Source organism: Emiliania huxleyi (assembly GCF_000372725.1).
Source record: "Emiliania huxleyi CCMP1516 unplaced genomic scaffold EMIHUscaffold_336, whole genome shotgun sequence".
Lineage (NCBI taxonomy): Eukaryota > Haptophyta > Isochrysidales > Noelaerhabdaceae > Emiliania > Emiliania huxleyi.
In genome coordinates this window covers 72,237-85,441 of record NW_005199470.1, presented here as the reverse complement: position 1 = coordinate 85,441, position 13,205 = coordinate 72,237, and the positions used below count along the sequence as shown (strand labels likewise).

The window sequence follows — 13,205 nt, the reverse complement described above, 5'->3', positions numbered from 1 at the left end:
TCTCCTTCGCCCTCACCGCGCCGAGTGCGTACCTGCCGCTGGTCCGCTGGCTGCCAGGCCTGCTCCGCCCGTACGGCAGCGGCTCCTCGGGCAGCAGCTTCCCGACCGCCGACTCGCTCGCCCTCCTCGCAACGCGCCTCCGGAAGGCTCTGCACCTGCGCGCCCCGCCCGTCCGGCTGCAGGCGCTGCTCGAGTCTCTGCCCTCCACACTGACACGTCTACCCTCCACACGCCCTTCCCCCACCCCGCAGGTGCTGCTCGGCCGGCTCGCCGCGGACGCCGGCCTGCCCGCCGAGGTTGGTCGTCTGGCGGTGCGGCTCGTCGGGCGGGTGAGCGGCGCCGAGCGGAGTGGCGGCGGGGGCGGAGGCGGGGCGGAGGCGGAGGCGGAGGCGGAGGCGGGGGCGGAGGCGGAGGCGGAGGCTGGCGTGGGCTGGTTGGCTTTGGGAAGGGGGTCGAGGCGGCGGTGCGGAAGCTCGCGCCGCAGGCGGACGCCGAGAAGGAGTCGGACCTCGCTCTGAGCGGGAGGGCGCAGGTGGCGGGGGCGGCGGCGCTGCTGGTGGCGGTCAAGCTGAGGTGCGACGTGGCCGCGCCGCTGCTCGACTACTGCTCCGCCGGGTCAGGGCAGGCTGCTCCGCCACTGCACCGGGAGGAGGAGGAGGCGGCGGCGGAGGAGGCGGCGGCGCAGCAAGAGACCGCAGCGGAGGAAGAGGAGGAGGAGGAGGAGGCGACGCAACGGCAGAGCGCGGAGGCGACGGAGGAGGAGGAGGAGGAGGCGACGCAACGGCAGAGCGCGGAGGCGACGGAGGAGGAGGAGGAGGAGGCGACGCAACGGCAGAGCGCGGAGGCGACGGAGGAGGAGGAGGCGACGCAGCTTGGTGGTCATGGCGACGCGGGTGCAGCGGGGGCGGATGCAGTGGGTGCGGCGGCGGACGCCCCATCCGCAAGTGGCGCCGCCGGGGAAGACTTTTAAGCTAGTAAGCTAACTGCTGAGCCCTGCTGATGGACCTGCGTCGCCTAGCTGCACGAGAGCAATGCCGCCGGCGGTGGCCATGGCGTACACTGCGAGCACACTCGGAGCAGCTCGGGGCGAGACCGTCCTCTCGCCGGCCAGCCACGCCCTTCGTAGGCCCTCCCCACGCCTCGCCCGGAGCCCCGCCTGTAGGCGAGATCGTCTTCTCGTCGGTCGGCATGCGGTACCGGCCCGGCACGCCCTTCGTGCTGCGCGGCTTCGAGCTCCTCGTCGGGGGCGGAGAGAAGGTTGGCTTGGTCGGTCGCACGGGCGCCGGCAAGAGCAGCCTGCTGGCGGCGCTCTTCCGGCTCGTCGAGCTGGCCGAGGGCTCCATCTCTGCATCGACGGCGTCGACATCGCTGCAGGCGCTGGCGATCATCCCGCAGGAGGCGACCCTCTTCAGCGGCTCGCTCCGCAGCAACCTGGACCCGTTTGGGCAGCACGCCGACGCAGACGTGCGCGAGTGCCTCGCCCAGTGCTCGCTCGAGGCGCTCTGCGGCGCGCACCCCGCCGGCTTGCTGCAGCCGATCGAGCCAAAGGGCGCCAACTTGTCCGCCGGGCAGCGGCAGCTCGTCTGCACGGCGCGTGCGCTGCTGCGCGGCTCGCGCATTCTCGTCCTCGACGAGGCGACCGCGTCGGTCGACATGGAGACGCTGCGCCGCGTGCTGGGCGGCGTGACGGTGCTGACGTGCCAGTCTGCTGTGAGAGGGGCTTGTATTCGTAGAATTCTTTTTAGCAATACCAAACAACTCTAACACTCACACGTCATTTGGTTTGTTTGTTCTTCTTCGGGTGTACCTGTGTTAGTGCCAGTGCGTGCCAGTCCCGTGCCTACTCGAGTACTCGAGTAGTGTGATCTCCAAAGTTCTTCTGGTTTCTCTGGTGCGCCGAGAGGGGCCTCGGTCTTGCTCACACAAAAACACAACCACGGACCCGAGACGCACAAGCTCAGTCGAGGGAGGGCGCCCGGGTCTAAATTTAGTGCGTGTGAATGAACTTTAGTGATAGTTTAGTGCGCTATTTAGTGCGTGTTCGAGTGCGTATTTAGTGCGTCTTTAGCGCGAATTTAGCACAAATTTAGCACAAATTTAGCACATATTTAGCACATATTTAGCACATATTTAGCACATATTTAGCACATATTTAGCACATAATTAGTGTGTTTTATCTCCAATTTAGCGCCACATTTAGTTCACTTTAGGTGCGGGCAGCTGCAGTACATTTAATGTGGTTCCCGCATCTTTAGTGCGGGCACGCATCTTTAGCACGGCTTCCCAGCCACACCACAGCTAGCCAGGGCCGCGTGCTTTGCTCCTTGGCTGCCAAGAATGCACCACAGGAGATGCCTGGCCCCTGCCCTCATGATGGTAGTCTCCCCCATTCCCAGGGCCTCCAGGGCTCGCACCTCAGCCTCTCACAGACCAGCGCACAGCGCCACAGGACGGAGTTTCTTCTCAATAATAACAAGGCTGTGAAACAGCTGGTGTGAAATTGCTCCCTCTGACTCGCCTTGGTTGTTCTCAAGAGATGTGCGTCTCGCAGATCGCAGGTGCTCCCAGAGGTTGCCATTCACCTTTCTGACGCACCGCACACCGCACAGATGTTCCGCTTCCTCCTCCTCGCGCTGTGCCTCGCGCTCGCCGCTGCCTTCACCGCGCCGGCGTCTGCGCTCCGCGGCTCGCGGAGCAGCATCGTGATGGACGGGTACAAGACTGGCACCTGGGGTGCGTACAAGGCACCCGACGGCCCGCAGAAGCCCGGTGCCAAAGGCAACCCGCTGTGAGGCTGAATAGATGCTCCAACTCCGACAGGAACACCCGACAGCCACAGCGGCGAAGGCGTCACGCTCACACGCACAGGCGATCCAGGTGGGGCTACACGTCACGCGTGTTGGCAACCCGATCCAGGTGGGGCTACACCGTTGGCTCGCGCGCGCCCGACGCCGCCATCGCCTCGGGCACCACCAAGGGCGAGCAGGAGAAGTGGAACCTTGCGAACCTCTTCAAGAAGGCGCCGCCTCCGCCCAAGACCAAGGGCTCCCGCATGAAGCGCCCCGGCACCATCTGAGAGCGGAGGCCGGGCAGCCGCCGGCGCGAAAGCACGTCGCTTCGGGATGCGTGCCGCCAAGCGTTGCCGTGGCTCCAGTGGCCAGATCCAGCGCCCTCGGTGCTGACTCTCGCCCACCAGTGGACTAGGTCTACATGCGGCTGGATACCTGGTGCTCCTCTCCTCTCTCTTCCGGAGCGCCAGAGGTTCTCCTGCGGCCACTAGGCCCCCGCGTGAGCAGTCCGCAGTGTTGGAGGCGTGCCTCGCCCTAATTTTTTCGTGTCTACATTGTACACCGCATGGCCTAGGCGCTAGGCGCCCTCTAGCGGTAGCGCCCTCGAGATGCTCTCTGCCTCTGGCAAAAGCCGGCAAGAGGTCCAGCCGTAACTCACAATTTCTATCGCGCCCACCCCGTATTCCTCACTAAGATGAGCATCAGCTATATATTATATCAATATACCCCTCGTACCGGCACCGGCACCTGTGGGAAGGGAAGAGAGGTTCGGGTAAGGTCCGTGCGGCACATGGCACGGGGCCACGGGCGGGACGCTACGTAGAAACATGTAGACATAGACTGCTGAGGTGGGGCGGTCTGCCCTCACCACGTATTATGCTCGGTGATCAACACTGTGGCACATTGGTCGTGCGATCCATTGCCACGCGGCACTGGTCGCACCCGTGACTCCTGTGCTCCCGATCAAAGGCCCAAGCCAGGATCAGCCTCGCCCACCTGACTGTCGCAACGGGAGACAGGTGCCAGCCGAGGCCATCGCTTTCGCGCCACGTGATCTTGCCGCCGCAGCGCGAAAGCATGTCGTCAACCTCGCTCCTTAGCGGGAGCACTGGCACCTTAGCCCGCGCCGCGGCGCGCTCGCCCGCCGCCGAGGCCAGCTCGAGGCTCTGTTGGCTCCACGCCTCGGGCAGGCACGTGCCATTGAACAAGGGCTTGCGGATGACGAGTTGTGCCGAGGCCGCATCGGCGGGTATGCGCGGCAGGTTGCGCCACGCAAGCGACGCGTTCGGATACATCATCTGCAAAGGTTGCAGCAGCCTTCCGAGTGCCCACTCCTCGTACTCGCCGCCCCGGGCAACGAGGGTGCGAACGAGCTCCCGGGGAGTGCTGATGCGGCACATCCGCCAGCGCAAGTCCCACAAGCCCGTATGCGCGACAATGTGCGTCGGCGGCCCACCGACCTCCGCCATGATGCTGGGCAGAAAGAAGAGCCGAGTCGGCATCTCGTGTGTTGCTGCCGCCCACGTCGCGTCTTCCATGACGGCGCGCAGTACCATCGAGTCAGGACCCACGCCAAAGTGCGGCATCTGGACAAGGGTCACGCTGACATCGTCAAAGTGGCATGCGGTGGGACCCCACCCTGATTGGAATCGCGAGAGCTGAGGCGAAGCCAGGCGGCCAGCCGCTAGCCAGCAGATATCACCAACGAGATTCCTCTCCTGTGAGTCTCCGATGAGCAGGATCCTGGTGTGCCTCGAACGATTACCGTTCAGTTTCGTGCGCCGGCTGCCCAGGCCCAAGCAGTGCGCTGTGCAGGATGCGTCCGTGCTGTGACAGGCTGATATTCCGGGACACCAAGCCGGAGTAGCGCCGGAGCTCATGGTGTGGGACGTGGGTTCATTGAGATTCTCGAGGTTCTCGAGGTGGATATCCTTTGGCCGCGTTGGGTAGCGAGGATTGGTGTGACGCGATCCACGCAGGCGTGTTTTCTGGCGGCCGACCGTCAGTGCACGGAGTTGCCCCTTCTCCGACTGCCCCGGCTAGTTCACGAGTTTCGCGGGAGTGACCCCATGCGTCAAACCCGAGACCTAGCGCGGGTGGGTTGGAGGGGGCTCGCCCCGTTCCTCCCCATCGGGCCGCGTGAGCGGCCACGCCTCGCAGATTCGTTTTCGCGCCTGGGTCAGGCGCGCGGGGCATCCCCCGGGTCGCTCGACCAGCGATCCGAAGAGTGGCCGCTATGCGAAGGAAAGAGTGGGTTATTGAGAAGAATTTTACAACAAAACTCCCTCGCACAACACTGGGCACGGGACTGGCGCGCACTGGCACTAACACAGGTACACCACGATATATTGAGAGGTTGAGGTGCGAGCCCTGGAGGCCCTGGGGTTGGGGGGTTCACACGACACCTCTGATCCAGAGGAACTATGGAGGAATGGTAACGACCTCTCCGGATTGGTTGAGCCCCGGCATCGACGGCGGGAAGAGGGAGGATCCCCGCCCCATCCCTCAGTTCAATCCCCGAGCAGGGCTCCGGCTCAGGTCGTGGGGCATAGCTCGGGTGTAAACGGGGTCTGGGAAGGAAGCCCCAGCGGCCCGCCGCAGGCGCGGCTGGCCCGCCGCAGGCGCCGATTTTTTGGCGTTTTTTCTCAAAATTGAGGGATTTCTCATCTAAATTCTCATCCAAAATCGAGCTCGCTACGAGCTCTCTAACACCGCACAGCATCTCCTCGTTGAGCCTAGCGGCGCCCGTATCGCCCACGCCCACATTCCTTTTTCTTGCCCTTGGCCCTTGCTGCACTCAGCCGCTCAACCTCCGCCAGTCTCTCCTTGCTCGTTGCTGGCGCTGCCGCCCCCAGTTGGGCGAGACGATCGAGGGGTCCCGTACCATGCGGAACCGACCCTATCCAGTGCTCAAGTGCTCAAGACTGAGAGATATTGTGCACATGGTTGGTCTCTACAATATATACACTGACACTTTACCTCCCAGAGCTCTTCCCGGTCCGTCACGGCCATCCTCGTCCTCCGGCGGGCCCCCGGCCGCGGCGCGGTGCGGCGGCGTCACAAATCCGACCACAGAGCACCGGGACGCGGTCGGGCGATCTGAGGTCCAACTAGGCACATGCATTGCCCATCCAGGGCTATCACCTGGACCCATCAACAGGCGCCTGCGGCGCCGTGGTCACGAGGTGTTGTTCACACCTGGGCAAGCATTCATGCAGACAGTATGTGAGATGGTGATGGGAATGGGTGGTCGGGCGGGCGGGCGGGCGGGCGGGACGAGGAGGCCTCGTCGCGACGCTGACGCTGATGCCCGCCGTGCCGCTGCGGACTGTCGCCGAGGACCGCTGCCTCATCGAGACCATCGTGACTGGTGCTTACATCAACCCGTGCATGATTGACAGCACGCGTGCGTTTGCATGGCCTTCGGTTGGCACAGTGTCGATCGCGCAGGGTAGCGTCGGGCCAGGCACCACCGTCTTGACCGCCGGCACAGCGCTGGCCTCCTACCTGGCTCTCGACCCCGACGGGTCCACGGCAATTCGCGGCAAGCGAGTCGTCGAGCTTGGGTGCGGCACCGGGCTCTGCGGTATCGTGGCGGCGCGCCTCGGCGCATCACAGGTGCTGCTCACCGATGGCAACTCCCCGACCTTCTCGACCGCACGCGTGCCAACGTGAGGCGCAACCTCGACTCTTCGGATCGCGCGGCGGCCTTTCGGTGGCATGCAGCTCTTTGCGACAGAAGCCTTGAGAGCAGCTCCTCTGCTGCTCACACACTCTGCACAGCTGACACAGCCTACTGTGCGGCTGCCACAGCTGTGACAGCGATGGGCTCGCCCTCACTGGCCCTCAGTCACTTGTGCTGCGGCTTGTGTGAGCGACACTGCTCGGCGACTGCCGGCACACTGTGAGACCATGGGTGTGAGGTTAAACCACGCTACCAGCGCTTGGTCACATCGGCCCCGAGGTCAGATCCATCTACTCTGTTGATGACAAGACTTGTCTACCGGCTGGAGCCGAGCAGGAGGGCCCGGCGCACAACCCCTTGGTCAACTCACCCTCCACACCCCGTAAACTTCTCCACCGACACACGAGGTGGTGGGGCAAGGAAGGGGGGGGCGACCCTGCTCGCGTCTCCACGTCTAACGACAGGAGCCCCACGGCATTCAAAGTGCAAGGCCCAGTGCGCGTGGGTGAGCGGTGTGGGGGGGGGGGGGGGGGGGGGGGGGGGGGGGTCACGTCACTGCATCCTCTGCCGGTTCCTCCCGTCGCCTCTTCTTTGTTCGAATGTTTTTCAATCCATCCTTCACGAAGCCCTCCCATGTAGCTATAGCGTTCTTTGCGAATGTCTCGAAATGGCCAGCAGGCGCTGTCTGCTCGCGGCCTGTGCGGGCCGCTCGTCCTCCTCGCCCTTCTTTCGTCCTCCCGTCCCTCCCCTCCACCATGGCCTCCTCGGCACTTCTTTCTCCATCCGCCTCGCCCTGCCTTTTCGTATCGTGCCGTTCGCCCTCCATTCGGTGACCTCCATGGCCGTCCGTCTCCTTTTGGGTGGCGCTCTCGATACGGTTGCGTCAACCTCGACGTCGCTGTCGCCCTCCCCGTCCCCGTCCCCGCCGTCAATGTATATTTCCTCAAGAGCGATCTCGGTGTTGAAACACCGCTCTGACAGCGCTCACAGTCTGAGCCGGCATTGCCGCTTTTGCGGCGAGAACACTCGAGAAGAGTTGGGGAGCACTTCCACTTGGAGTGCAAGTAAGATATTTTCATTTGGCTACTTTATTAGGTATGTCTGAACAACAAACACAGTGTTGCTAAAACCTCTTACGTCTGCTTCCGCGGCGAGGGGCTGGCGGCGATGGTGTAGATGAGCTCCGGGAGGGTCCCACGCGCCACGGAGGCCGATGGTCCTTGCGGTCGATACCCGAGGGCTCGGCGGCGGTCAGATCGGGGAGGGAGCGCATCGTGACGTCCCTACGTAAGTACGTCAGTCATCGCAGGAGCGATACCGAACCAAGCCCTTGTCCCGAACCCGGCCCTCTAAACGCGGCGGCAGGGGCTCGAGCATGGCGTCCGCCGCCCGCAAGCGCGCCCGCACCGCCGGCGCGGACGGCGAATTGGACGGCGGGGCTGTGGCGGTCGCGGATGGCTTCGAGGCGCCCCTCTTTGGCGTGCGCGTCGTCGGCCAGGTCACCACGCTGCCGCTCGAGGGCGAGGACGGCCCCCTGGCATTGGACGACGTGACTGGCGTTGTGAGCGTCGCGCGGGCGCCTGGTACGTCACCACTGATGACTCGGTGCTGCACGTCTCTATGGCCGGGCGCGTGCGCAGCGTGGCAACCCTGGAAGAAGCCGGCCTCCGCGGCATCGCCATTAGCCCAGACGGCAGCGCGCTGTTTGCGGCGGACTTTGGCGGCCGCAAGATCCTACAGGTGGAGGTGGCGACTGGCACGGTGACCACCCTTGCGGGCAGCGGCACTCCCGGCAGCGCGGACGGCGTGGGCGGCGCGGCGCAGTTCTTCTGCCCACACGGCGTCGTCATCAGCCCTGACGGCAGCGCTCTGTTTGTGACAGACTGGGGCGGCGACAAGATCCGGCGCGTGGAGGTGGCGACGGGCGCGGTGTCCACGCTTGCGGGCAGCGGCACTCGCGGCAGCAGCGCGCGGACGGCGTGGGCGGCACGGCGCAGTTCAAACACCCATGCGGCGTCGCCATCAGCCCGGACAGCAGCGCTCTGTTTGTGGTGGACCGCTTCAACCACAAGATCCGCCGGGTGGAGGTGCTGGCGACTGGCGCGGTGATCACGGTGGCGGGCAGCGGCACCTATGGCTTCTCTGATGGCATGGGCGGCGCGGCGCAGTTCTACTACCCATGCGGCGTCGCCATCAGCCCCGACGGCAGCGCGCTGTTCGTTGCGGACGACGACAACCACAAGATCCGACGGGTCGAGGTGGCGACGGGCGCGGTGACGACTGTCGCGGGCAGCAGCACCGAGGGCAGTGCCGATGGCGTGGGCGCTGTGGCGCAGTTCCACAACCCACTCGGCGTCGCCATCAGCACCGACGGCAGCGCTCTTCTGGTTTGCAGCGCGGATGACGGTGGCCTCCGCCAGGTCTGCGTGTTGGCGCCTCCTCCGCCTCCCACCTTCGCGCCGATCGTGGTGCCGCCCTCGACCCTCGCGGCAGACCTCGGACAGATGAGCGGCGACGCCTCCCTCCCAGAAGGCAAGGTCACCTTCATCGTCGGCGATGACGAGGAGCGCGTCGAGCACGTGAGCAAGAACCTGCTCTGCATTCGGTCCGTGTTCTTTCGGACCATGTTCGGCATCGGCATGAAGGAGCGCGACGCCGCGTCACGGTGCGCAACACCGACCTCGCCACCTTCACCGCCCTCATCCGCTACCTCCTCACCGACCAGCTTGACCTCGGCGATGAGGAGGGCGGCAGGGCGCAGCGCGCGCTCGACCTGCGGCAGCTGGCTGACTCAGGCTTCGACAGGCTGACTCAGGTAACCTGCGCGCACGGGGAAGCTTCGCGGGTTCAAGTCGTCAAACATTAAGCAGCGGAGGTGTGCCGAGGGGGACCGGGAGGCGGTAGGTCGTCGTCGCCCGGCGCTGCTTGCAGCACCATGGCGATGGCGCTAAGAAGTTCCTCTTTTCCGCGCGCCCCCCCCCGCAAGGCGCGCGATACATTCTCTTGAAACACGCAACGCGCGAGACACACACGACACTGGGGTAAAGGCCTGTCACGCCCATATCTTGCCCCTGACGGTGGCTCTTTTCCGACCGAACTGTGCCAGTCACCTAACCTGCTAAAGATCCCTCTCTCCTAACCTGCAACGAAGGGCGCCACTGCGCTACCACGGCGCGAGGCCCCTCCCCGAAAGGCAAGTATTAGACCCATGCAACCGAGACCCCTCCCCACCGCCCCGATCCCCCCACCCCCTTGCTCCCCTCCCCCCCCTCGGCCGAACTGAGGCGCCCGTGGGGACCCCGCAATTCCCTTCCCCCCTCGGAGGGGGCCGGACGAGGCGTACCCCGAGGGCCCCACTCTTTCCTTCGCATAGCGGCCACTCTTCGGATCGCTGGTCGAGCGACCCGGGGGATGCCCCGCGCGCCTGACCCAGGCGCGAAAACGAATCTGCGAGGCGTGGCCGCTCACGCGGCCCGATGGGGAGGAGCGGGGCGGACTACGGGGATCGGCTTCTTACACAGCCCTTCCCTGCAGCGAGCCCCCTCCAACCCACCCGCGCTAGGTCTCGGGGGAACAGGGGTCGGCCCCGCGCGACCTCGAGAACTAGCCGGGGCAGTCGGAGAAGGGGCAACTCGGTGCACTGACGGTCGGCCGTCAGAATTCACGCCTGCGTGGATCGCGTCACACCAATCCTCGCTACCCAACGCGGCCAAAGGATATCCACCTCGAGAACCTCGAGAGAGAGAGCAACGAAGGCGCTCTCGTGTGTGTCTCGCTCTCCAAAGATAAATGAACTCCGGGGGCACAGGACGCGGCACGGACGGGGCACAGACGCCAGGCATCAACATACAGATACGGGGAGGCACCTAGTGACGCAGGGGAGTCTAGGCGACGGTGGCGTCCGACGCCGCAGCGAGCCTGAGCTCGCGGTCGCGATGCCGCGAGCTGCAGCGCGACTGACACACACATGCGCTGGACCTACCTGCAAACAGCCACGACCGCGTCGACCAGGAGCACTTGGAGCAGGAGCTCGCCTCGTCCTAACCTGGTTTGTGGAGCTCCCACACCTTACCCTTGCAGGCCACCATAAGGGACCCCGTTACGTTAACCACCGCCCGACGCTCACTACAAGTGACCAAATGTCACCTCCTCGCCTTCGCGCAGCCTGCGGAGCGCGCGCACCTCGGCGAGCCACTCGCCGCTCGTCTCATCGACAAGATGGCCGTGCTCGGAGCAAGTGGGCGAGTCGCCTTCGTGGTTGATGAGATCGATGAACGGCATCATCACCGGGCCTTGGCCGTTGCCGGCGAACGCACGGCTCATCTTCATGCACCCAGCACGTCGCCCACTCCACTTCCGCCGCAGACCACGTCCCCCCGTGCGACGGTGGGTGGGCGGCCAGCGCCCGCCTCTCCTCCAAAAGGAGGTCGACCTTCCAGCCGTGCAAACGCCAGGTCGACCTTCCAGCGCCAGGTCGGCCGGCCCTCGCACTGCCAGGTTGTCTGGGCAGACCGCTGGAAGGTTTGAGATCATGGGGCTATACATGTCTGGGCAGACCGCTGGAAAGCCCTGGGAGCCCTCCCCCTACTGCTATTTCTGGCGTCGTCTCGTGCGCGGCTAGCGCTTCCTATGTGTGTACATTTATGAAAAGCGGTGTTGTTGCAAACACGGCAAAGCGCGAGGGCCGCATCACCCTCCCGACGCGAGGTCGCGCCAGACCCTCTACACACCGGTCACCGCAGATGAGATCCGCACACACACACACACCTCACCTGACACCAAGGCTAGGGTTTAAATAAATAAATAAATAAAAACAGACACCTCTCTACTGTGAGGTGGGTAAAAAAGAACAGGTCCCCGCCCGTGCGATCTTTGTGCAGGGTTCTTTGTGGGTGTGGTCGGCGGCTAGCCGGGGTCGTCCTCCCGATGCAGCAGGGGGACTATCACTAGCCGTCTTCCACATGGTCCCTCGGATCCCTGCTGCTCCTAATCTCTTCGTATACATCCTCCTGCTGATCTCCGCACAAAAGGGCCTCCATTTATTAATTTATTTATTCACAGAAACACTGCTCGATATTCACAACGTCATGTATGTGTTGCGTGCAGCGTGTGACCGCGGTCTAAGAATTCACACTCGCCAGACACGGGCCTCACGTTCACACTGTACAGTGTAGCTGTAGGTTCTCCTACCTACCTATATCGCATCGGAGGTCAGCGGGCGCGTGGCGGGGCTCTCGAGGGTCAGCGGGCGTCTCGCCCCACGCGACGCTCTCGACGAGCCGCTCGGAGCCACCCTCTCGAGGCGAGGGTGCGGATGGCGTGGACGACTCTCGCCGTTTGGACGTGCATGGTACCCGTGTAGGTCGCCCCGGGCACGTGGACGCCATAGTACGGCTGGTCCAGCTGCCACGCGAGGTGCAGGAAGACCATGTTCGGCTGCGCCTCCGACCGTCCCGGCGGGCGCCAGACCGGCGCATGCAGCTCCACGACAGCGGTCCCCGGTCGCGCGCAGAGCAAGTTGGCGAGCGCGGCGCCGTGGGGCGCGACGACCAGGTCTGCGGCGCGGAAGAGCGCGCACTGGTCGATGGCGGAGTGTGTGTCCTCGAAGCGGTGCAGCCGCCCCCTTGCCAACTCGCCAGCCGCGAGCGAGCCGTGCAGCGCCCGCACGAGCACATCCACGTTCGCGATCGCTCGACTCTGGTTGTGCCGTGTGACAAGGACCACCTGCGGACCAATCGCCGCGTCGCCGCCGATCGGAGCTGGGCGGCGGGTCAGGTCGTCGAGATTGCGCCAGATCAGCTGGCGCGTCGTGCGCATCGTCGAGGCGAGCGGCGCGCCCCGGACATTGCCGGTGCCCATGGGCACGAGCACCTGGTTGGCAGAGACGGCGCCGTGGAGCAGCCTCGCCTCCATGCCGCGCCCACCCACGAGCTGCACCCACTCGCGGAACCAGCCCACGCGCACATCCTGGTCCGTGTGCAAGAAGGCAGGCAAGAAGGCCGCCGTGCCTCGCCCCGCGAGCGGGCGGTGAAGCATCCGATGGGTGAGCGCGAGCGCGAGCGCGGGAAAGAGCTGGCAGATGCTGTGCCCAGGAGCATCAAAGTGAAAGGCCAAGTGCAAGTACACGAGCTGCTCGACGCTCCTGGTCCGTGCCCGTTCTGGTCGGGGCGCCCGGCACGCGCTCGCGGTTTTGTCGCCCCAGCTCAACTGTGGTAGCGGATAGCATGCCCCGTCCGCCATGAGCCCACCGTGCCCTGCGACGGCGTTTCTGAAGATCAGCACGCGCTCGGCGGGCGTGTTCCACCTCTCGTACGCTCGGAATCCTGCGTCGAAGTCTCGCACCGCCAGCGCACTCGAGGTTCCCGAGGCTGCGAGCGAACCGCACGCATCGCCTAGACGTAGATGATAGACGAGTGCGTCGTCCAGGACGGCGCGGAAGCGGGTTTGGTTGCTCCCAGATCGGTTGACCATGCACAACGTGTTCCATAGGTCCGGCTCTCGCCGCACCGCAGTGAGAGGCTCCATGCGGCCGAAGGGGACCTCTCTTTGTTCTCGAGGTTCTCGAGGTGGATATCCTTTGGATACTGTCCCGTTTTGCTGTTCACAGCTAGGGACGGCCTCTGCGGGCAAAGTCAAATCACCCCCACCACCCTCCCTCCCACCCTCCCTCCCTCCCTCCCACAGGCAAACCTTCCGCTCCCGCTCAGAGGCTCGCCGCGCCCGTGCGGCGC

At 64.8% G+C, this 13,205-nt stretch overlaps 4 protein-coding genes across 4 annotated transcripts; all 4 read left to right on the top strand.

Annotated features, from left to right (window-relative positions):
* Positions 1-1,110: 1,110 nt before the first annotated feature.
* Positions 1,111-1,662, top strand: EMIHUDRAFT_55753 (hypothetical protein; the record flags this gene model as incomplete). The annotated part of the gene is made up of 1 exon (XM_005773519.1): positions 1,111-1,662. A coding segment is annotated over one exon (552 nt), but the record flags the coding sequence as incomplete, so codon positions are not given.
* Positions 1,663-2,609: 947 nt separating this feature from the next.
* On the top strand, positions 2,610-3,356 carry EMIHUDRAFT_424709 (hypothetical protein; the record flags this gene model as incomplete). The annotated part of the gene is made up of 2 exons (XM_005773518.1): positions 2,610-2,788; positions 2,917-3,356. Coding segments are annotated over 2 exons (467 nt in total), but the record flags the coding sequence as incomplete, so codon positions are not given.
* A 2,739-nt stretch (positions 3,357-6,095) lies between these two features.
* EMIHUDRAFT_241618 (hypothetical protein) lies at positions 6,096-6,464 on the top strand (the record flags this gene model as incomplete). The annotated part of the gene is made up of 1 exon (XM_005773517.1): positions 6,096-6,464. The coding sequence occupies one exon, from the start codon at positions 6,096-6,098 to the stop codon at positions 6,462-6,464; it is 369 nt and encodes a 122-aa protein (XP_005773574.1).
* Positions 6,465-7,849: 1,385 nt separating this feature from the next.
* EMIHUDRAFT_241616 (hypothetical protein) lies at positions 7,850-9,340 on the top strand (the record flags this gene model as incomplete). The annotated part of the gene is made up of 4 exons (XM_005773516.1): positions 7,850-8,057; positions 8,135-8,403; positions 8,472-9,139; positions 9,229-9,340. The coding sequence occupies 4 exons, from the start codon at positions 7,850-7,852 to the stop codon at positions 9,338-9,340; spliced, it is 1,257 nt and encodes a 418-aa protein (XP_005773573.1).
* Positions 9,341-13,205: the final 3,865 nt, after the last annotated feature.